Source organism: Cyanistes caeruleus, chromosome 5, assembly GCF_971803275.1.
Source record: "Cyanistes caeruleus chromosome 5, bCyaCae1.hap1.1, whole genome shotgun sequence".
Classification (NCBI taxonomy): domain Eukaryota; kingdom Metazoa; phylum Chordata; class Aves; order Passeriformes; family Paridae; genus Cyanistes; species Cyanistes caeruleus.
Window position 1 is genome coordinate 15221023 of NC_141705.1, and position 22875 is coordinate 15243897.

General features: G+C 37.9%; 1 protein-coding gene and 1 long non-coding RNA gene across 5 annotated transcripts; one reads left to right on the plus strand and one right to left on the minus strand.

Annotated features, from left to right (window-relative positions):
• The first annotated feature begins 193 nt into the window (after positions 1 to 193).
• LOC111928172 (ADP-ribosyl cyclase/cyclic ADP-ribose hydrolase 2-like) lies at positions 194 to 16632 on the plus strand. Of its 4 annotated transcripts, XR_015287156.1 has the most exons (11): positions 194 to 707; positions 4459 to 4588; positions 5632 to 5767; positions 6251 to 6333; positions 7595 to 7671; positions 10154 to 10246; positions 11677 to 11763; positions 12235 to 12294; positions 13148 to 13311; positions 13794 to 13906; positions 15396 to 16632. XR_015287156.1 is itself a non-coding variant. In XM_023925483.2 (9 exons), exons 1-9 carry the CDS (start codon positions 538 to 540, stop codon positions 13191 to 13193), a joined length of 882 nt encoding a protein of 293 aa, XP_023781251.2. In that variant the 5' UTR covers positions 194 to 537; the 3' UTR covers positions 13194 to 16632. The 4 variants fall into 4 exon arrangements, 2 of the variants coding, with proteins under 2 accessions (XP_023781251.2, XP_023781250.2); XR_015287155.1 differs by lacking the exon at positions 13794 to 13906; XM_023925483.2 differs by having other exon boundaries at positions 13148 to 16632.
• An 865-nt stretch (positions 16633 to 17497) lies between these two features.
• Positions 17498 to 22808, minus strand: LOC147652941 (uncharacterized). The gene is made up of 3 exons (XR_015287157.1): positions 22577 to 22808; positions 20311 to 21704; positions 17498 to 19439 (listed from the first exon to the last, which is right to left on the minus strand). It is a non-coding gene; the product is annotated as an uncharacterized LOC147652941 (long non-coding RNA).
• Between the last annotated feature and the right edge of the window lie 67 nt (positions 22809 to 22875).

A 22875-nucleotide genomic window follows, 5' to 3' on the forward strand; every position in this document is an offset into this window, starting at 1 on the left:
GAGCTGACTAATGTTACTTGTATTTGTGATACAAGATAACTCGAGGACTTGGATATTTACACTGTCGTTGCTGTAACTACATATTTTAGATTTTTTTTTTTTCCTTGCAAGCATTTGTTGATGGTTTAGCAAAGTGTAGCATAGCAACAAGTATTGAGGGAACCAAAGCCATCCTTAGTATTCAAGTGGTAAAGGGGTTTTTTTCTCCCTTTACAGAAATATACTGCAATTCTCCTCAGTTATCACCAGGTGGCTTAAAAGTCTCATTTTTTTCTGAAGCTGGGAATAGTTTAGACACGAGGAAGTGATGTATCCCTGTGGTGCAATCGTTTCAGGAAATAGTTCAGTTATAGTTCTCAGCAAGGTTTATTTTTCCGCCTTTGTCTTGTGTACTGAGCAGTAGCTAGTAGTGAAAATAGTAAACGTTAAGACTGCAGGTTTCCATTTAAATTGTATCACTGAACTCTTCTTTTTTTTTTTGTTTTTTTGGGTTTTTTTGTTTTTTTTCCTTTAAAGAATTTTGATTGTCAAGAATTCATGATGATGAGCCGGCTTTTTCCTCTTTTATTTATCTCTGTTCTGTGTATGAACAGCTTCTCGGGAGTGCAGGGAAGGAAATGGAAAGGTGAAGGTACTACTCAAAACCTGGAAAGTATTGTCATTGGAAGATGCTCTAATTATATAAGAATTGTGAACCCTGCTGTTGGGTAAGTTTTGCTTGTTTCTGGATTAGTTTTTTATGTTTTGTAAAAAATGGTTGTTAATCAGAAGCCTGATGTTACGCTTCTAGGCATGAAAGTGATCTTTTTGAATCCAACATACTTGTAGCTGTCTCGAAACAACAAAATAACTTCGATGGAGGTCATATTTTAAGTAAAGTAATTAAGGCAAGATTTTTGATCCTTCAATTCTTTATTTCAGATTTTTTGCCCCCCTCCTCCCCACCCTTACTTTCTGTAAGAACAACACACAGAAATGACAGGGATGGTGTTTTGGAAGTACCAAATCTGAGAGCACTCCTGGGAAGACCAGCTTTGCCTTGCATGCCTCTGTGTCAAGTCCTTTAAGAAAGGGAACACCTCACTTTTATAGCTATCCTGTGGTACTGAAGGAACCTTTTTAGCTCATCCACCTGAAAAATCAAGTAGTAACCAACTGCTCAAGTAGGATTATCTGTGAGCTTTCATTGGCTGCGCTAATTACACAGAACTGGAGGTAAATCACACTTTGCTAAAATAAGCACTTCTCTGTCTTCCTTGCCTAAGGGCTTCAGTAAAAAGGAAAAAAATAAGGATAGTCTCCTGGAGTCCAGCCTTTTATTCTGCCACCAAAAAGTTGTCCTAACAGTGTGAAGAGGTATTTGCAGAGGGGCCATGGCTGGCTTCCTATAGTATTGAATTACTGTCTTAAAACAGGGTTAGATGATATTGCAAATATCACCTCATATCCTCAACCTCCCATTTTCAGTTCCTGTTGCAAAAGAGGGAGATAAAGTACTTAAAGTGATTTTTTTTTCACTTTTAATAAAGGCAAAACAATATATTTCTTCACAATAACGTTCTTAACTTATCAGAAGTATTTTCTTTCAAGTTTCTTATGGAGGAAAAAGAACATCCTAATGCAAATAACACAGTGCATGAATTTCAGTGGAACAGTTCAAGCTTGGCAAATTTATAAACGTGTCACAATGGAAGGGGGAAGTAATTTTTAAGTGTAGATTTCTACATTCCTGCAATATAATATATAATATTAAATATGTGAACTTAGTTAACAGTTGTGTAGGTAATCTGGCCTTGCAGTAGGCTCTAGATAGGTACAGCTCCTGCAGGACTTAACAGATGCCACTTCATTTATATCTGAAGCAGGACATGAATGATAATACAGAATATGCTAAAATGAGCAACATAAAGGATAGTTACTGTAGACATTTTAGCTGGATCATTAACTGATTTGGACTTAGAGATGTAAATGCAATATTCTGGAAAACATTTCTGTATGTCTCATGTTTATGATGGTTTTATTATCTAATGAATTCTGGTTACATTTTCACTACATGATTTTAAAATTGAGAAGTTTGAACATGTTCATCGAAGTATTCTCGGTCAGGATAGTGTGAAGCCAGGCGGGACTAGGACTGCTTTCCTGGTATTATTAAAGAAGTGCTACAAACTGATTTTATATAATGTGGGGATTTTTCTCTTTCCCTTAGGTCTATAAGCAAATAATGTAATCCAAACAAAATGGACATTTCATATTGTACAGGTGCAAAACAGATATTCTAATTTAGATTTATTTATTTATCATTTGTTTTATTTATTCTAATTTATTTATATCCCTTTCCATTCATTGTCTGTTTCTTAGTTTCCCCCTGGGTAGCTTTTATAGAGACGTGACCACCTGGATATGTTTTGTTTCTGAATTTATGTGCAAATTTTCTAAAAATAGTTTGCTAACTTAAAGGCAGCTAGCAAAACATGTCTTTACACTGCAGCATAGTTAAAAACATTAAAATGTATATAGAAACATAAGAAAAACTTTCTCATGTGTTAAAACAGAATATGCAAAATGGCAGTCAAAAGAGGCATTTTACAAAATGCTGTGGCCATGTAGAAGTGAGGAATTTGAATTAAGATTATATTTGATATTTCCTAACAGGAGTATACTAAATAATACAATTATTCCTGTAGTGCTTTTCCTCCATATTTGTTTATTTGTAGTATATCTTGGAAGCTTTGAAAACAATTTTTTAAACTAAATAGTGTGAAATTAATCTGATTTATTAGTGTCTGCTAATATTAGAAGAAATTGTCCTGCACTGCAGTCCTTCCCTACCCTGTAGCTTCAAAAAGTGTTTTTACCATCTAAGAAGTTTTGAGCATCAGAGCAGAATAATCCTTTTGATTTACAATCTGTTCAAACCTGGATGAGAAGTCATGAAAAAAAAAAAAGTTATATGTGAATTAGCCAGAAAATTACTGATGGATTCAACTGTCAAGAAAGATGTTAAAAGTTCAGTTGATCCTAACTCACAAGTACTAACATAAGTACTTCAAGTAGAAAGCTCTTTAGCAAAATGAGATCTAAGTATATACAGTAGTCAGAAGCCAAAGTATAACAGCTTGAAATCTGAAATAGGGTACAAATCCTTTTATTAAGTAAATGTGTTTAAACCTTGAAACTACTGATCAAGGATCAGATTGCATCACTGAAAAGTTTTAGGTCAAGATCCATTACTGCTGACAGTATATAGGGAATTTTTATATAGTTGTTAAAAGCATGACCAGAGATTTCTGTAAGAAGATCTGTGGTCTGTTTCCTGCATAGCTCATCACAAGCACTCCTTTAAAGTGTCTGTGATATTCATTGTCACAAAGCAGCTCCCTAAAGCACCTGTACCATCAGAAACCATGCTGTCTATGGATGATGCTAAATGAGCAAAACACTGTAATGGCAGAGTTTGCTTTACTTATCAGGACTACTGTTGTTCAAGCTAGAGCTTTGCAATGACATCTATTCATGTTAGGAAGGCTGTATGCATGTAACACAATTGTTCTGTTGTGCAGAGTGTTCCTGGCATAGACGTTGTTACGACATTGTGTGGGGAAGGTACTGTGGAAAAGTGGTGAAAGTAGAAATTCCCTTCTTAATTACTCCAGGCAGGCTAAGAGCTGTGACAGATGAGATCCTGAAAGTTCAAAGACATAGGACACTTCCATCTGTAGATAGCCAGTCTTTTCCTCCATGGATGTTCTCATCCCTGAGACAGAGCTGGCAGAAGGGAAATGTTGGAGTGCACAGCCTAGCATCTCATTTCAGCACTTGAAGTGTTGAATGCTAACAATATTCTTGTAGTTGTTGTAACTACTGCATAGTGACAGTGTGTGTCCCACACAGTTCCTGATCACTGTACTCATTCCAGCAAGATAAAACTGCATAGCCCCAGGGCCTAGAAGCAGAAGGCATCTCTTTGTCACAATCATTATTTTACCATCAAAACTTTTTAGCAACTCATCCTGCACTTGAATCTGACATTTTAAGAGTAATATTGGATTCCATCAGTGTTGGATATTTAGCTATGGTTTATTTGAAATGGTTTTTTGAATCTGGAAAATTTAAAAGAAAACTTGTTCTTCAGTATTTCTACAGTGCTGGAAAGCAAACTCACGGTGTATACCATACCTGGTAAGATTTTTGTTGAATTGCAATGTGTTTCCAATTCCACACTGTAAATGCTAATATTTTCCTTGCTACATCTTCCTTATCTGCTGCAGTTATGACTCAGAAGACAAGATCTCTATGCTCTCCTGAGCTACAAGTTTTTTATCACCCTGACTTCAGTTTTCTGCCTTAACCTTTTAAGGATTTTAATTGGGGTATTTGGAGGAGTTGAGGACAAATATCTTTCTTGCTTGGCTTTGAATAAACAATTTTGCTGTTTCTTTGTTTCAATGATTACAGTGAGAAGAATTGTTCACAGATATGGGAAGCATTTAAAAATGCATTTATTAACAAGGATCCTTGCAACATTCTACCTAAGGATTATGAATTATTTATCAATCTCACATTGCACACGATTCCACCTAACAAGGTAATATTTTTTTATGTTAATTACCCTGTGACATACAACAGATTTTAGGTGACACAGTTCAAAATTGATGACTCATTCTGTAGCTGACTTTTGAGTCACTCTTGTTGACCAATCTGTAGTTTATAAACTAGACTCTGTAGTTTATAAACTAGACTCAGACTTGATAGCATGTTTTAATATGTTTGGCTCCATTTATTTTATGGAGTAATTTCTCAGCAATGTCTCTCTTTTCATACTACAGAGATCTTCCATTTTTCCTGCTGTGCTGGGAGCTCTTCCATAGTCCCTGAAATTCCACTTCTACTTTTCCTTAAGTTAGGTGCTCTGGCTGCAAATACTGTGCCTGCTGTCATATTTTGCTTTTGCTCCTCAGAGCTAAGTCTCATGACAGTGACATGTTAAACACTGACACACTGAACAAGCAAAAGCAGAAATGAGAGAGGATGTTGTTCTATGCCAGAAAACAGTAAGGGTTTGATGTGCTGGCAGTTGCAAAGAACCGTGAAAGTGCAAAAGACATGTTGTGCTTTAAAGCAGTTTTTCCTCTAGCACAATTATTCCTCATTTCTAAATGATACAAACTGAACCAACAGATACTACTGTCAACATAGCTTAATTCATGTGAAGTTCCATAAAGACAGAAATAACATCTAGGCATATGATTTTTTTTTCACACCATAAGTCAACACAGCAACATGAGAGTTTTGTGGTAACATATATCTGGCTTATAAATATCTTCCTTTTTCCTCCTTCCCCTAAATCTGTCTATTGAGCCAGGCAAAGCTAGGCCTAACTATATTTTATAAAGGACTATATCCCTTCTCATCAAACAAGTAGTGTTCCTCAAGTCACTTGTGATCAGAAATTATATCTCTGGAAAATAAAAACCTTTGTTCCTTTAAAAGATAGCTAACATTTCTGGTTATTAGCTTGATTTGGAAGGAAATACCAAAACATGTTTTAAACTTTATTCAATACCACATAATCTCATTGTGTCCACACCCAAGTGTTGGTGCATTTCTTCTCTATGTTTTTTTTCCTAGTCTCTTTTCTGGGAAAATAATCAGCTACTAGTCAATAGCTTTGCTGACAGAGGACGTCGCTACATGTCTCTGGGTGATACTCTGTTTGGTTTCATTGGAGATTTTCTGAACTGGTGTGGGCAGGCAGACAGCCCTGGTAAGACAATGAGTGCTATGTTAAACATTTATCTGTAAAACCATAATGGAGACCAGCTGCTGTGTTCTGGAGAAACTAAGTATGCTCTTAACTCATGAAAAATCAGGGATAGCTTCACTGTCTCATTCTCTCTTGTATTGTGTGAATATTTAGTACTGCAGTCAGGAGAGCACACGGTGAAATCCAAATGTTCCTGCAGTGGGGATAAACCTCTTTCTCAGTCACCTGAATCTGGAGCTCCCTGCATCCCAGAGCAGAGTAGAACCATTTTAGCCAAATTACTGAATCCTCAGAATGTCACTGTTTTTGTGTAAACTACAAAGGATGGAAAATGATTGAAAAAATACAACAGCTTTCAGTACTATGTCAAACAATCTTGTGGGTTCAGTGAGTAATGCACAAATATATTTAGTTGCTTTATAAAGTCACTTTTTATATTCATTATAATCTCTCTAATAGCACAAATCACATGTCTTCCTACAGGACTGGACTATGAATCTTGCCCAACCACGTTGGAATGTGAGAACAATGCAGTGGAATCTTTCTGGAGGATGGCCTCAATCACTGTAAATATTGTATTAGTGCTGACTTCATACATCTGCAAGTGTGTCTGGGGTGGTTCAGGAAAACATTGCTGGTTCTAAACAGACTTAAACCCATAACTCTACTGGATATTTCCCCTGATTCAAATTCACTGTTTTACACTGGCTGCAATGTTTTAGCAAGAAGAACCTAACATTCATCTCAGCTAGATAATGTGTTAAAATTGTTAGCCTTTTTAATATTTAGTAAGCACAGTAAGCACACTGATTCTCTGCTGATTATAGGTCCTAAGTGACATTTGACAACCTTGCTGAAAACCCTTTACTCGCAGATCAAACTCAACAGAGAATGGAAAAATGCTTTTTTCTTGTGCTGAAGAAATTAATTATAAATGTGAGAAAATAGCTTGAGAAGAACTGTTGATTTAACCATGGCCAGTTTGGTTCCTGTCCTTTTTACTGCAGTGACCTGCTAGGGTGTTAGTCTAATATTATTTTTGCAGTTCTGATATTCTTCGTTGTCTTAGTTTGAAAAGACAGGGGTCTGCTAAGGAAGGCAGGAGTTTCCTTAGAAACGGAAAATGTAAACCCCCTCCCTCCAAATTATTACCATTTTGAAATTAAAGGGCTCTCAGGCAAAGATATGGGAGTAGGAATAACAGTTCTTTACTAGTATGTATAAATAAAAAAGAACCTTCAACTTAATAGGAAAATTAAAATAAAATGCACTAGTTCAAAATGCACTGACAGAATACACCCTGACACTCTGTTGGTCAGCAGTCTGATTAAGTGGTGGCTGCAGTCCTCCTGGGGTGACAGACTGGTTCTGTTGAAGCAATGATCCTGTAGAAGGGTGTAGTTTTCTTCTGAAGGCCCAGAGGTGGTGTAGATGGGTCTGACCTTCCTCTGGGAATCCAGTGGAGAAAGGCTGATGTGGTGTACTAAATCTCAGATTATATCCAGGTAGTAATGCTTGGTTCCTCCCCCTGGATGGGACATCTCCCAATGGGATGGTGTAATTTTATCAGTCATGCAGTCAGACTCAGTGGCTCATTAACAGAAGATCTCCCCCTGGAGGGAGGAGGATGGGTCATGGAAGAGATAAAGAACACTGCCACACCTGGTTTTAACAGATGGAAATAGAATACATACTCTTGGTTACATCTTGCATTGCAACCCAAGACATTCGTGGTAAAATTCTTTCCTTGGTCACTCTAATTTGCAATAAAATATCAAGTTATGTGACAAATCTGTGAGATCTGAAAAGCATTGTTATCTATTGCAGTATGCACAGCACAGTTCTGGGGTGATACAGGTCTTGCTGAATGGTTCTGCAGAGGGCGGAGCTTATCCACAGCCAGGGTAAGAGAACTGACTCATTTCTGTGTAGAGTGTGATGACTACAAAAAAGAAAATTCAACCAATTATTTGGGTTTACTGCTGCACAAAGTGTGGGAAGTGTAGCTGAAAGGACCTGTTGCATCAAAGTCTGCTGAGCTGTGGGGACAACTTCCCTAGCTGAAGGAGTAATATGTAGTGGATGGAAATCTTTCAATTCCTGCATTTTACAAATTGCTGTGGCAAGCATGCTGAATGCTCTGAAAGGTGCCCTCAAGTCAGCCAATATATGGTGGCAAAATGTGTATGTCTTCAAAAAGATGAGTGCTAACAAAATTTCTCTTTGGGGACATGTCAGACTAGAGGATATTGTTACAAGGAGTGTAGCTTTTGTCAGGCCTACAAACAAACTTGGTAAATTCTAAAGGGAAAGTATTTCTCCATGACCAAGAGTGGACATAGTTTGAAGTCTATTACCGTTTCAGAAAGCAGAAAAAAGGTTTGTTGAGGAAGCTAATAGCAAAGATGAGCTTCCTCTTCCCCTTTGTTCCTCCAATACTAAGGACAAGTGTATTTTTCCTTATTCAGAAGTGTACCAGTATGCAGAAGCTCATCTAAGTTTACATTCAAAATTTATGGTAAAAGTACACCCTTTAGAACTTTTACTATGTGTCTGTAGTGACTGCTTACCTGTGGTAAAAAATGCATCCTTCATTACCTCAGCAACTGTCCTGTCCAAGGCAGGTCAAAAAATTACATCTTTCAAAAACCCATAGAAGACATCCCCCTCCTGTGTATTCACTGAGGACTAAAAATGACCATTGAAAAAGCAATTTTATTTCTGGATAGGAGAGAACAAAGAACCATCTTTTCCAAAACTCCTCCTAACTACTTACCTCTGTCCCCCGAAACATCCCTCTCTATACACAACTTTAAGCTAATCACAAAGACTTATATAGTCTTCTTGGGTTGGTCAAGTGGTCAGCTAGGATCAAATCTTCTGCAGATGGTAATACCTGGCAGCAGGCCAATACCCAAAATCTATTATAGATGCCTTATTTTAGAAATTGATTCCTTATTTCTGTTCATTTACAGATTCCTTATTTCAAAAACATCTCACGCACACATTAATTCCACCAGTTCCCTAGGTTGCCAGTCTGGTGGTATTTTGACCAGTGAAATCACCACTGGAACTCAGCCTGCCAAGGAGAAAATAAAGGCAGTTACTCCATCTGTTTGCTTTGCTGTGTATCCTCTGGTCCATTTATGACTGAATTTGTTTAAGAGTTCATGTTTGAAAAAAAAGCTGGAAGTTGAATAATTAATAGCAGACGGTTACCTGAAAGATCTGTCTGTCTCCCTAACCATCTCTCTTGTCTGTTTTCAACTATTCCAAAGCTCCTTTCAAAGTTTATTCAGTTTTAAAGTTTGTACACTTAAGTCATCATTAAGTCACCTGATATCATTTCAGTTAAGATTCATTTCTTATTTCATGGCAAAATAATTCACGCAGTATGAATTTAGTTGGCAGATTTCTTTAATAATAGTATCCAGTTAAAAATTCGTTTTACTGAAGTGAGTTGTACCTTGTTCCTCCAGGGCTTCTGACACCTCTAGTAAAAGATTTCTCCACATTTGAGAGCAAGCTTCTTTTTTTCTCTGCAAATAACTTATGCATGACTGAGTAAATGAGTTGGAATCTTTATTTTTTGTTATATTTTCACTACGTGTTGGAGAGGTTTGGACATGTTAGACAAAGAGGCAAACCTGCCTTTGCTGCTACTGGTCTCTGGTCAGCCACTGCCATACCAGACTTGACCAGAGAAAGCAGCTCGTGCTATCTGTCCTCTTGTTCCACTTCTCCAGTAATTTAAAATAATTTTCTAACTTCATGAACCAACAGACGCCGGTAAGCAACACATGTCCTGTGCTTCTGTGGCAGAGCCCTGGTGGTAGAGCCACCAGGAGGACAGACCCACATTGTCACAGCTGGTCCCATCCAGCAAGTGGCAACTAACCCTCCCTTCTTCTCTTGGAGGTCTCAGAACATTTAAAAGGGCTAAGAGACACTGTAGTGCTGATAGAGACATTTAAGAAAATACATGATAGGCAAATAGCAAATTAGGGGAGAGACCTAGGCCCAGACTTGGACCAGGCATTCAGTGAGGACACAGCCCTTACAAGCTTTCTGAGGGAAAAAAACCCTAAAAGATTGGAAATCATTATACTACATCTTGAAAAAAGGGTTAGAATCTATCTGTGGCTTTGAGATGCCAGCATGTCACAAAAAAAAAAAAATCTAGAGACATTAAAATCAACCTTTGGGTTTCATATCTTCTTAGATTAGATATTATGAGGAAATATCAAATTATTTTTGGTTTGCTTTAGCATTTGTAAAAGTTCATTCTGGTTCACTTTTAGGTGAATTCATTAATGCAGAGGAGGAAAAGACTATTTAATTTTCATGTTCTTTATAATTTTTTTATTTTTTTTTTTCTTGAATCAGTTTTTTTGCAGATTATGAAATACCTAATCTCCAGAAAGGCAAAATCTCACAAATTTTCATTTGGGTTGTGGATGATCTTGAAGGACCAGATCTGTAAGTTATGTCTTAAAAAAATAAAAAATTAGTTTCTCCCTTTTGGACTTGTCTTTAAAATTTCACTGTATCTTTCTATTGGATTATATTTGCATACTACTTAAAACAAAGTATTTTAGATGCTTTCATGAACACAGAAGACACAACCTGCCATTCCCAGAGAGTATAGAAATACCAGAGTTAGAGAAAATATAAATAAATTCTAATATTAGATCTGGAGCCAAATCTTGGTTAGATGTGTGTGTGGATCTCAGATGCTGAATGAAGATAGAGCATGAAGTTTTATTAAGATTCAATCTGAATTTCAGATTACATGCTGATGAGTGATACTTCTTTCACCTTGGCATATGCATTCTTTTCATTTTCACCTATCTTAACTGTTTGAAAATTTGTAGAAGCAGGCAAATACCAACAAGCAGATCTTTATCTCTCAATAATTAATCCAGAAATAAAATCTAGGCTTTAAAAGTGTCTAATTCTGCCAGTAATTTAATTAAAGCAAACAAAAAATAAGTAATAAACAAATACAACAAAACAGATGAGTCCAAACAGAATAGTCTGTTGTGTATTTTACCACAATGCTGTGGAGTCTATATAGAATAGTTCAGATTAGCATTTCTCAGCCTGTCTCTCTAAATCAAAGAATCATACCCTCTGGGAGGGAAAAAACATACAGCTTATCTTTGCAAAAGCTAATATAAACACTAAGTGTTAATTTATGTTTCAGTAAATGGATGCATGGGAGTAATGGTATATTTTTATTAATTGTTTTCTACAATTACTTGGTTGGTCTACATATGATTTCTTTAGTCAGGGGTATTTACTTACCAGCAGGTAAGTAGCACTGGCCTTAATACTTTATGTTGGTGCAAGTTTAGAGGTCTCAGTAAACTTTCTTATTGGAGTACAAATTAAAAAATCAATGCTAGGAACAGGAGCTGTGTTAAGGGTTATTTCTGGGTTTTTTCTTTCTGTGATTTTCTATTATTCAACATTCAAGAGAGAGAACAAGCTAACAAGAAGTGTAATTCTCATTTATTGTAACAAACTTATTCTGTAAAGACAGATAGCATCAACTTTATCACTACCTAAATAGTTGCCAAAGAATATTACAAACAAAACACTATTTTACAAAATTATTTAGGTCTTTTTCTGTCTAGTCAAATATTAGAGTCAAATATCAGTTATTGGTGACTAGAATCTGAAAACCCTACACTGGCTGAAGCTAATCTTCCAGATTCTGTAAACTAGGGATAAATTGTGAAGCAACAGTAACGTAAGCAAATGAAGCAATGTACATCATTCTTCTAGAGGTGTTATGGAATATAGAAGAGGTAAAGTAATGGGGGTTTTCTTTACTAATTCCCTCAAGTACAGTGAAAAGAAATATAACAAAAGATTTGCAATAATATTGAAATTCTTTCTCACAGAGATTCCTGTGGAATTCGGAGTGTAAAGACATTAGAAACCAGGCTGAAAACTCTTGGTTATGATGTTACTTGCACTGACAATAACAAGTAAGTGAAAACCTTTTTTTAATGTGCTGTATTTGCAGAAGCACCTTATCTATTTTGATTTTTGCTGTTCAATACTGAAGTGCCATTAATGTTGTGTCTTCAGGAGGGACAGATATGGTAGAGGGATGATGTCACATTTTTCAGACTTGGCATTTTTTGGTTGTGAATTGATCAAAACAGTACCTTTTATTGTATGATTGAGTGGAATGTTGTACTTAGTCAATTTCAGACACAGAAGATGGTCTCATGTATTTGGATTTAAATCTAAACAACAGTTAAAAAATATTGAATGTCTGCAGAATTACTGGTTATTCACAATAACTATTTCACAGCTCTAGTCATTCACATTGATTATAAGATAAATTTAATGAAGATTTAAACATGATAGTATTGTGAATTTGTTTCATTTTTTCATGCTTTTTTCCTCAGTTGTCTGCCTGAAAGGTGCTAAATAAAATGGTATTTTCACAGGTCTGTAATGTTCTTGCTCTGTCTGGATAATCCTGATAATTCTAAGTGTGCCCTTGCATCGTAAGTAAATCAACCTATCCTCAGTGTCATTACAACTGAATAAATTATGCAAAAGTCAACAGTTCAACAGATACCTCTACCACCTGTTCTGTATCACCCATAGGCAATACACAGTGGTCTTGAATTTATTACTTACTGTTGATTGAGTTTGCAGTTTCTAGTCACACATTGTGCACAGCTGTCTGGGAGCATCTGCTGTTCAGAATTAGGTGTTAATGAGTTCTCACTGATCACACAGTAACACTGTATATCACTACTGGTATGAAGTTTGTACATATCACCGTTCTGATATAAAATTATTGCAAATTTGAAGTTGCTTTCATTAATATAGTTTCTTGAATAATTGAAGTATAGCTCAAATGGCAACAGGTCTAAAGGACATTTCTCCAGATACACTGCTATTTTCAGTTCTAAATTTTGAGGAAGTTTCCTTTTAATCTTCAATTTTGTGTGAAGCTTAATCTATATATTTTAATGTATTTACCTTGTGCCAGTGAGTTATCTACAAAGAATGCAGATTACATCCAAGATATAACTTCTTAATTAGCAAGCATTGGTCCCAAACTCCCTATTTATCCATATTTATCTATATTATATAAAAAGCATTAAATTAATTTATTGTGTATTTCAGTGAATTTACAGTAAAGATTACTGTTTTCAATTCTATGTTTCTTAATCTATATGCTGTTGTAAATATATAGGTACACATAAGATACTTGAACATCTGAATGAGAACTTCCTCACTGTTTGAATGTTGTAGAATATATAAATACATAAACACTGTTTTTTAGTTACATTCTTTTTATGCCTAATCCATGCTTTTTTCTTACTGTCCTTTCTTTCCTTATTCCAGCACATGCAAATTTTTGTTTATTAATATCTGTGTGATACTGCAATGATAAATTCTGCTATGAAAGTCCTGATACGCTATCCCTGATTATGGCAGCAGAGAGGTGCAGCTCCAGCTTGCCTGCCTCTGGGAGGGGCTGTAGTGCTTCATGCATTACAGAAAAGGAGGTGGGTATCACCTTCTGTAACACATGTCCAGTTTTTGGTACACACTTACAGAGACAGTGAGTATTCCCTCTTCATGCTGGTCACTGAAAACTTTTAGTCACCTTGCCATGTAATATTCATTCTCACGTGCAAATTATATCCTAACCCCAGCATATAAATGTTAAGGAAAATGGTGGGTTTATAGATACCACTGATGCCTCCAGACTTCTTCTGGGCAGTAGATCATAGAACAGACTTCCTGTTAGGGCTTTGATTGGTTACAAAATTCCACTTGCGCAGTGGGTGAAAATAGGGTTTCCTTGTTCTGCCATTGAATGGCAAGGCTTTTGTTCATGTCAGATGAAAATACAGCTATCCCTTTCAAAATAATAGCTGTGAACATATTGACAATATTAGCAAACTGGAAGAAAAAGCACTTCACAACACTTTGAAAAATACAATATTGTACTGAGCTCTTAACAGAAGATTTTTTCCTCTCCCAGGTTTTAAATAATTTTTCTCAAAGTTTTGTGATGTGGGTGTGTTACTCAGCTGAGGAAACCTGGATAAGAAGGCTTTTGGAAACCATTCATGTGTTTTTCCTTTCAGCTAAGGGGTGAGCATGCAGTTCTGCAGTATAGCCACATGGCGTTTGCAGTGTGTAAGCAGGGGAGCAGCCTCCCCTTCCTTTCCATCCAAGTCACTACTTACTCAAAGTAACATAATCCCTGCTGTATTTGAAACACACTCTCACACTCTCCTGGGGTAACTCCTGAGCAATTCAGCTGTTCTCATTCTCATGTCTCTCCTTAGGAAAATTTTTCTTGCTTGTTTCCTTCATGAGCACTGTATTCCATCCTTTGTGCATGGCACTGTAATACGTTTGAATAATTTCACATCTATCCCAAATCACAGTAAAACTTCCCAATCTGAATGCAAAACTATCATTTCCTCTCCCTGAAATTTAAGTAACTTAAATACTACAAGCCAATGAATACTTACATTCTTCCCAAAATCACTTAATTCTCTGCAGTAAATAACACCACCTCCATTGAAACTAGCTGGCTTTTCAGAAAGAGCCTTAAGCAGATGCCTATAAATGAAATGATGATTATCTTCTTAGGTACCTTTTCTGTGTGGATGGATCCCTGTTCTGTGATGGTCCATTCACTGGCATGGGGGCAGTTGGGTCAGTAGGGGTATCACTAATTGGAGTGGGTATCTGTTTGGAAAAGTTTCCTTTGCACAGTAGGTGTTCTCAGTGTTCATACTTCCATAGTAAACAGTGCAACAGACAGCCCCCTTTCACGTGGGCTGTGTGCTATTAAAGGGGTGATAGCTGCCCTCTCAGCCTCCAGAGAAAAATATCCTGAGCCCAAAAACATCAGAGTTGGACAAAGTGACTTTTTATGTCACCACAACTCCCGTTACACTGGCATAGCAAAGGAGAGGTCTACTACCTGGGTCAGGGTAGGAGAAGAATGGCTTAGAAGGTGCTGTGATGTACTTGGGGCTTCTTACATAGTGGTGGCCCTTAACTCCTCTCCAGACTTGAATGATGTTCCTGCTGAGTCAAATTTGGACTTTGGCTTGTTAAGGTGACACCCTGATATTAGGAAAAAACTTGTAAGTGAAAAATACCCACTAGATGGCAGAGATGGCTTACAAATGTAAGCAGGAAGGAAGCCAGATGCAAGCTGTTAGTAGTAGTATTTATTTCTCACATTATTGCAATGACAGGGAAACGTAGAAGTGGATCTGAATACTATTGCACCAAGTGCTGTGAAAATACAGTCCTCCAGGACCGCTGCTGTCTACAAGAGCGCTATAAAATCACAAGCGTAAGGCCAGAGACAGCAAATGGATGTGGGGAGACAAGAAAGCTCTTGTGCTAAGGTAGAAAGAGTTCCCAGGGTTTTGCAAGGATGTTCTGTTTATAGAATCATGACAGGCAAAGGGAATCTGTTGGCAGGCTCATATAAAAAAAACTTCTAGCTTAGCACTTGGGCCACAAACTTCACCCTTGGCAACAAAACCCCTGATATTTAAAAGAATCCTAACTCAGCTTTGTGCTGTGAACATCCTGTTTGTTTTCTTTTCTTCAGATCTGCACCAGCAGTACAAAGAGGACCTATATCTTCAGACAGAGGAGGCAGCTGGAACAAGCTCATGTTTGTTTCTTTTGCAGGCTTTTTGTTCAGATTTGCTTTAGTGTACTAAGTTAATCAACTGAATCCATAACCTCTGTTTGCCTTAGCTGGCTATAAATTTGGCTTCAATTAATTTCTAACATCAGTTTCACCCTACTTTTGGGACTGGCAAACTTACATATTAAAACCTTACATACTAGATACTGGCTTCTTTTAGTATCAAAAATCAAAAATTATCCCGCTGCTGCTAGGAAGCCTCACACTTCATTTTATTTTCTCTTCTAGAAGAAGTTCATTGCTATTTCCTCTTATCTTTATTCTCCAGAATTAAACTGAGAATAATACTTCCTGTTCACATACTTCAGAAAGAAAAATGATACTATGCCTGTCATACATCACCCACAGGGATTACTTGTTTGCAAAACCATCCTAACATCTGACCCTGGGAACCAAGTGACTGATTATCATGTTTTGGGAGGGTGAAACATAAATTCAAGTGGGGGAGATCTTAGATTGCTCGCTTGATACAAGATGAAATAGGTAAGACAGTGGAAAATAAACTTATTTTCGTAAGTGGTCCAGTACTTGGGCCAAACTTAAACTAGGGTACAGCAAGTTTCTGGCTGCATACTTGCACACAATATTTTACCATATAATATCAATTGCTTCATCATCCACACAGCTTTTCCTCAGCTGGCTGTTTCCTGGACACTGGATAGCAAATAGACAGAAATACCAGGTCTAGAAAGTTCCACAGTTTTTCCACCATGATGTGATTTATGGTATATCAAATTCAGAGAAGAACCTGCCAAGTCAGACATTGGCCTGCTTGCAGTGAACTCGGATAGCAGGGTTCAGAACACACGGAGGAGAGAGCAGATGCCATCCTGAAGGTTTCTTGGGTTACTTGTGTGAATTCCAGTGCTCCAACTAGATGCTCCTCTAAAGCACCAAGACATCCAGCAAGATGGCACATAAATCTCCAGAAAAAAAATGGTCATTCTACTAGAGAATAACTTCATGTATATATTTTTTGCACATTTTGTGTTAGCTTCTGTATTATTTATGTTTGTATTGACTGGTTGCCAGGAAACTCATCTCATTGACTCTGATTGAAGGGTCCACTATAGATTTATATCCTTTCAATCCCTGATCATGTTATATGTTTGAAAGATAAAATATTTAAATTACATTGCAGTTGCTTATTTGTCTTTCTTTCCTGCCTGTAATAATCTTTACTTTTGGTTTTAATGCAAATCTCTACATTGAACACATACTTGGGTTTGCCTATGTCACCGGTGGGTTTAGGCTCCAGCTTGAAGGATTTTTGTATGTTTCAGACACAAAAAAGTACTGGAAGTACAAAAGTACTGAAATCAGAAGTAATAGGCCTTTGAAAATCTGAGCTATATTATGCCTCAAAATTGTTCCCTATCTGTGCTGTAACTTTAGTCCTTTGATTAGTTCCTTGAACATCCTATTCATTTTCATTGTTTTTTTTTATCATGTATTATTTTTTACAGCGGTCATCAGAGTAGTAAGAAAGGTATCTGTAACACAGTCACATCTCAGATAGCTAAAGCCAAGCAATTTTGATCCATCTTCTATTTGCCCACAACAGATCCTATCATGACACATTTTGGGCCACAGGCTGTAGAGACAGTGTGTGTGAGGCTCTCAGGTGTTCCAGCCATCACCAGGCTGGTGTGTCCTACCTGCTGACCTGTGTGTGACAGTGTATGTGAGATCCAGAGAACAGCTTCATACCATTAACCAGCCATGTGCCTCTTAGGCAACTTCCAACCACAAACCAAACATCCCAGCTGGCCAACTTTTGCTTTCCAGCTTATGAAAGCTTTCCAGCCTCTGCATGTAATTGACTCCAGAAGCACAGTCAGTGATGGCAGTTACGGTACCAAACACTCTGTAGAAAGTGCTAAATAATTCTGTATTGAAAAAGAAAAATAATTAAAATACAGAGCAAAATGCTACAATTCAAACAACTGAGGTTGTTTAATGCATAACCTTATGTCAAGAACAACACACCTCTTGCAGTGTTTTCTTATTTCTAATGTTCTTTATTCTTCCCATTACTTCAACTCAGTAACAAAGACAGCAATTTCTTTTCTAATACCTGTTCAGTAAAGTGTCTCACACTTGCTTGAAAAACTTGGAAAGATCTGTAAAGATTTTTAGCTACCCAACTAATATAGCTAATAAAAAAGAGCAAGGTTCTAGAGGCAGCAGATTTCAAGCTGAGTGTGAATCATTTGTTCTGACTTTAACATAATGGTTTTAATCTGTGCAAAAGAACAGTGGGACTGGCGTCTCGGAAGCTGTGGGGCAGAAGTGTCATCAAAGCAAGAAACAATAAGGTCATTTGTTAATCCCAGAGGGAGGGAGAGACATGAACACGTCTTTTTATAATTTCTACATCCATGAGGATGTGGTGAATAGTATTGTTTACAGTTACATGTTACACTGAAGTGGTGACGATCAGCCAGGTGAGCCTGTGCTATGTCTTAAACACTCAGGGAATACTCTGATTAGAAATGTCTCATGTAAGAGCTGTGCCAATGTGGAGAAATCATACTGTCCAAAAGGCATCTGCTCTTTTCCTTAAACTCATTCAAGCCTGGGGAAGTTCACAAATACAGATTCAACCTGTTTTAGCCATTCATATATGTACTAGCAGTATTACAAAAACAGCTGTCTCCTGATGTGATTTTGAGGGAGAAAATGTTTCAGATGAAAACAATATGCATATCGCTTAATTTGAGTTCTGTTGGATGCCAAAATCCTGTGTAAATCTATTGATAGCCAACTACTTATGGCAAATGAAAATATAATGTACAAGAGCATTACAAGGTGTTCTGCATCTCTGCAGACAGACCTGTGGAAGCTACTGAGATTGAGGCAGTATTTCCTGCTGTGCCCATTTTGTGGACCACTTAAGAACTCTGTTATCTGGCATTCTTCATTCCTATATAGAAGTAAATATAATCTCCCCTCCTACTAACCTACTTCTTTTTCTTTCTGCTACATGCATTTCAGTCATTGTATCTGACAGAGGCTGAACTCTAATTCAGAGTAGTTCCTTTTTCCAGCATGTGTGTGCATGCACACATAAGCATCTGCTCACACCTGCTCTGCCTATTTTTAAATGCAAACTCTTGAGTGCTCTGGAGTAAAAAGTTATCAGAATAAAGCGTGGACAACTTGATCACCTCTTTGCCCTTTTTATACTGCTAGTGTTTATTTTTGTCATATTGGTCTTGATGTGATATTCAACTGACATGACTACATTTTCAGTCAACAATCTTAAATGTAGTGAAATGTGACCTGAAACCTCAAGAACTTGAATATTTTTTTGTTCTGTGAAAGCTATCTTTTGATAGTGTTCTCCTCAACTGAATTACCAAGAAGTAATTCTGATGTATTTTGCTTTAACAATAGTGTGAAGTGGAAGAAGAGTGTTTTTAGTAGATCCAAGAAGTTTGGTTTAAAATAGCTCCGTATGGGGAGGCACAGTATCTTAATTTAGCCAAATGTCAGGGTGGCTCAAACACTTCACAAGTTTTTTTTTTTATTTTCAGGTTTTTCCTAATTCCAGCTTCTGCCCAGTCTAAATTTACATGCAATTTTATGTAAGAGGCAAAGACTATAATCTGTCAAATTTTGTTTATAATCTGCAGGCATCTGATTTCCTAGCTTCTTGAAAATTACGAAGTCAAGCTCCCAGATCCTCATTCCCTTAGGGCAGCAGCGCAGTTCCAGTGCAGGCTGGCAGGGAGGCTGGTGCAGGAAATTGGAGCCTGGGAGAGTGGCACGTATGTCCCCTCACACCGTGCCAGAGGGCCCCTGCTGCCTGCAGCCCCCCTCCTCCTACCTTCTCCCTTTCTCTGCAGCCACAGCCAAGGTGAACCCGACCTCCCTTCGGATGAGTTACTTTGTATTTATAGCAGAATATGTGAGCAGAAAATTATGTTGTTGGAAATTCTGTAAGAAGAAAACAAAGGTGGAAATTAGAGTATACATTTCCTCCCAGCAGCAGGCAGTGCAGTGAAGTGGTCTCTCACTTGTGACCATTTGACTAGGAGTACCTGTGGGCTGTGTAAGCAGTAAGTGTTGTAAGTTCCCTAAGTGTAGACAGAGACAATCCTCCAGAATTCCTCCAGTATGCCTGGGATATCTTATGCCCTTAGTTACAATACTTAATAAATAAATAACAAAGAATGTAAGTACTGTAGGCAGAAATCAGAATTACAAATCAAGACTGTGGCAAATTCTGGATTACCAAACTGCAGGGAGACTTTTTTTCCCCCATTTGCAGCAGGTAAAGTCAAGAGTGCTAAAGAAATGACAGGCATTCTATCTGTGGCACTGTGTCAAGGAACAGATGTGGAAAAGCCCCTAGGTCACTTTGTACCATTTTGTAGAAATAAGTATCCCATGGAAATTTTAATCTTCTGATACCAAATCCCAACTGTAGGACATGCTGGCCTGGATTGAGCTCCATTTTTACTTATCCCTTTGCTTTGATGAAACATACCAGAAAATCCAGAGCTGGTATTTCCACAACTCAGAGTGTATGCTCTGGGCTTTCACCCAGAACTTTCTGTCACCACTGCACATTAGCATGAGGTTATAAGACATAAATCGCTTGACATAAATCACTTGAAAAGTAGTTAAGGACAGTAAGTATAACCAATAATCTTGTAAAATGCAGCATCAAATCCCAGACAAATATTTCTACACATGCATACAAAAGAATGTTTTACAGTTGTCAATTAGAGAGGATCTTTGACAAGTTTCTTGGTTTTTTAACCTTTGACCTATCACATGAAGCTTTTCCAAGTGGCATACCTACCCTGTATAGTTCTTTCAGGAGTAATTGTGCTATTTACGCATTCTTGGAGTTGGAGAGCCTAATTCTGTATCAACTTTGTTCCCTTGGCTGCCTCAGTGGGATGGGAGCCTTATGGGTATTTCTCTTCAGAATGAGTGAGCAGCATAACAATTAGTAGTGGTTAGAAAGCAAGCACTCAGTTTCGTGAAAGTTGGTGGGATTAGTGCATGTGCTTTTCCTCTGCACTAAACTAAACCTTGAGAAATGCTTTGCACATGTAAAGCAGCCTCATCAGAAATCATGGTAAGATCTCACTGATAGGATGTAGCTTTGGTACAGCTCTCACTTACTTGCAAACTCAGCTATCACAGCTGTTGATTTTTTTTTATAAATTAAACGTGTCTTAAGTAAAAAATATTTTCTTCATATCCCAATTCAGGTAGAATGAATGAGTCATTAAACATGGGTCCCCCATTCTGCAGAGCAGTGCTTTAAATAGTACACTTTGGAATGTGTTTTTCTAGTTTGCCTAGGACATCATTTTCTGACATGTCTAAATAGAAAGACATAACAAAAAGTGGTGAAGGTGGTACAAAAGAATGAAACAACCTGTTTCTCCAAGCTATTCTGGAGCTACTCCACCTCCCTCCCTAGCAGAGCAGCGTGTTCGTATGTAGGAGGTCTCTTGGCATGTTGCCTCATTCCTTGACAAAATCAATGTGTAAACCCCAGCTATGACATTGTTTTGTTACAAACCCACCACTTTGGCTACAGAAAAAAGAAATTGGGAATTGCAAAATACGAGAAGCAGCAGTGGTGGCAGCAGGAAATTCTTCAGCAACAGCAAAGCTCAGGATGCACCTGTAGAAGTGCCAGGCTCTCAAAGAGAAAGGGAAGGAGCAGATGGCATGACACTGAAGAAAGCCAGCAGGGGAAAGAAGCACAGAAATGGGAGGAAGATGCTTGGTCCAAAGAAGAATTCTTTGGACCCTTTGAGATCTTAGTTCACAATAAACAAAGAAAAAAAATCAGTAATTGGTGTCTGTTCCCCTGTCTCAGAGAGAACAGCACTGTCAGTGCTGTCAGGGCTCCAGCTGGCGACAAGTGAGCTCACTCAGCCAACACACAGAGAGGCCAGGGCTGCTCAGACAAGGGAAAGGAACCAGGCTGTGCATGTCTGCATGGAGAATGATCAAGGAATAGCTATTTCCCAACAACCTGGACATAAGCTTTAAATGCACATCCAGTCATATTGTATTCATTTGTAAGGCAGTCAGAACTGGATCAAATCGGAGCTGAAGGACAGATGTCACCACTTCTGAGACTGTTCAGGGTATGTCTGTATTCTTGTCTTGAGTGCATCTCACCAGTTGCTTGATTCTGCTGAAATAATACGACTGCTCATAAATCACATCCTAGAAAGAAACAATTTAAAATCTGTCGTTCTGGTGCCATTTCAGGAGAGCAGAACACCAATGGAAAAAGCAGGCAATTAATTCAAGAATCTTAAGCTCTGTTATTTCCCGTGAAAAGCTCTTACCTCTTATGCTGTCTCCATAGCCTTGTGTAAAACAATGTCATATAAAAAATTTGAGGTAGTTTTCTATGGGATGTCTGGTAGGAGTTTCCTGATTGGGAGGATTTTCAGAGAAATTGACGTATACACACATATGTATATGTATGTTAATTTCTCTAGAAATTAACACATACATACACATACATATATATGTGTATATATGTGTGTGTATATATCCATATATATTTATATGTATATATACATATAAATGTATACATATAAAATATAAATATTATGTTATCCATATAATATGTAATATTGTGATAGATTGGCATTTAAGAAAACAAAGAGAAACACCTAAGGAAATTAAAAGCGCTGGAGGCTGATGGGAGGTTTTCTCCTAGCCAACAGCTGGCCATTTCTAAGAATTGACAGCAGTTTTAACCACTGAAAAGTGAGATCAACCTGTGAACACCACCTTAAGACCTAAGCCTGGGAATTTCTTTCTCCCTCAGTCTCCTGGCTGTGAAAGGTAACAGAGCTCCAGCTGGCTCCCGTCCCTTCCCCAGGCCCTGCGGCCCGGGCAGGGGCTGGGCTGGGCCTGCCGCAGCTCCCGGCCGGGAGATGGGGCCTGCGGGGCTTGCCCCGGGCTCTGGCCGGGCCAGGCCGGTCCCTGGCTCGGCTGCAGTTTTTGCCGTGGCTGAATTCACCAGAGACTGCCGAGTAAAGAAAGGAAAAAGCTCTTGACCTGTGGTGGGCTGAGACACTGACCACACTCTCCAGAGCAGCCATGAAGAATCTTCCATCGCAGACAGCTCCAGCCGCTGCTCCAGCAGAGTTCACAGAACCATCTACAAAGCCTGGGCAAGATTTCAACCTTTTCTTTACCCAGATGAGACTTGTAGATTAATCCTTTTTTCCAGAGAAAGAAAAAGAGAGTAATCAACATGTAAAGAGACTTTGTAAACTACCAGAGACAGTAAAGAAAAGAAGCTTCAGAAAAGGTAGAGAATAAGGAGAAGCTTTAATTAAGCTGAAATATTTTTCTGTTAAAGCTGTGGAGATGGACA

Bases quoted from the DNA above. Each gene is read 5' to 3' on its own strand.
- LOC111928172 (XM_023925482.2), top strand. From the start codon at position 538: ATGATGATGAGCCGGCTTTTTCCTCTTTTATTTATCTCTGTTCTGTGT. The intron at 4,589-5,631 runs GTAATATTTTTT...TTTTTTTCCTAG, and splicing joins ACACGATTCCACCTAACAAG to TCTCTTTTCTGGGAAAATAA. The intron at 11,764-12,234 runs GTAAGTGAAAAC...GTATTTTCACAG, and splicing joins ACTTGCACTGACAATAACAA to GTCTGTAATGTTCTTGCTCT.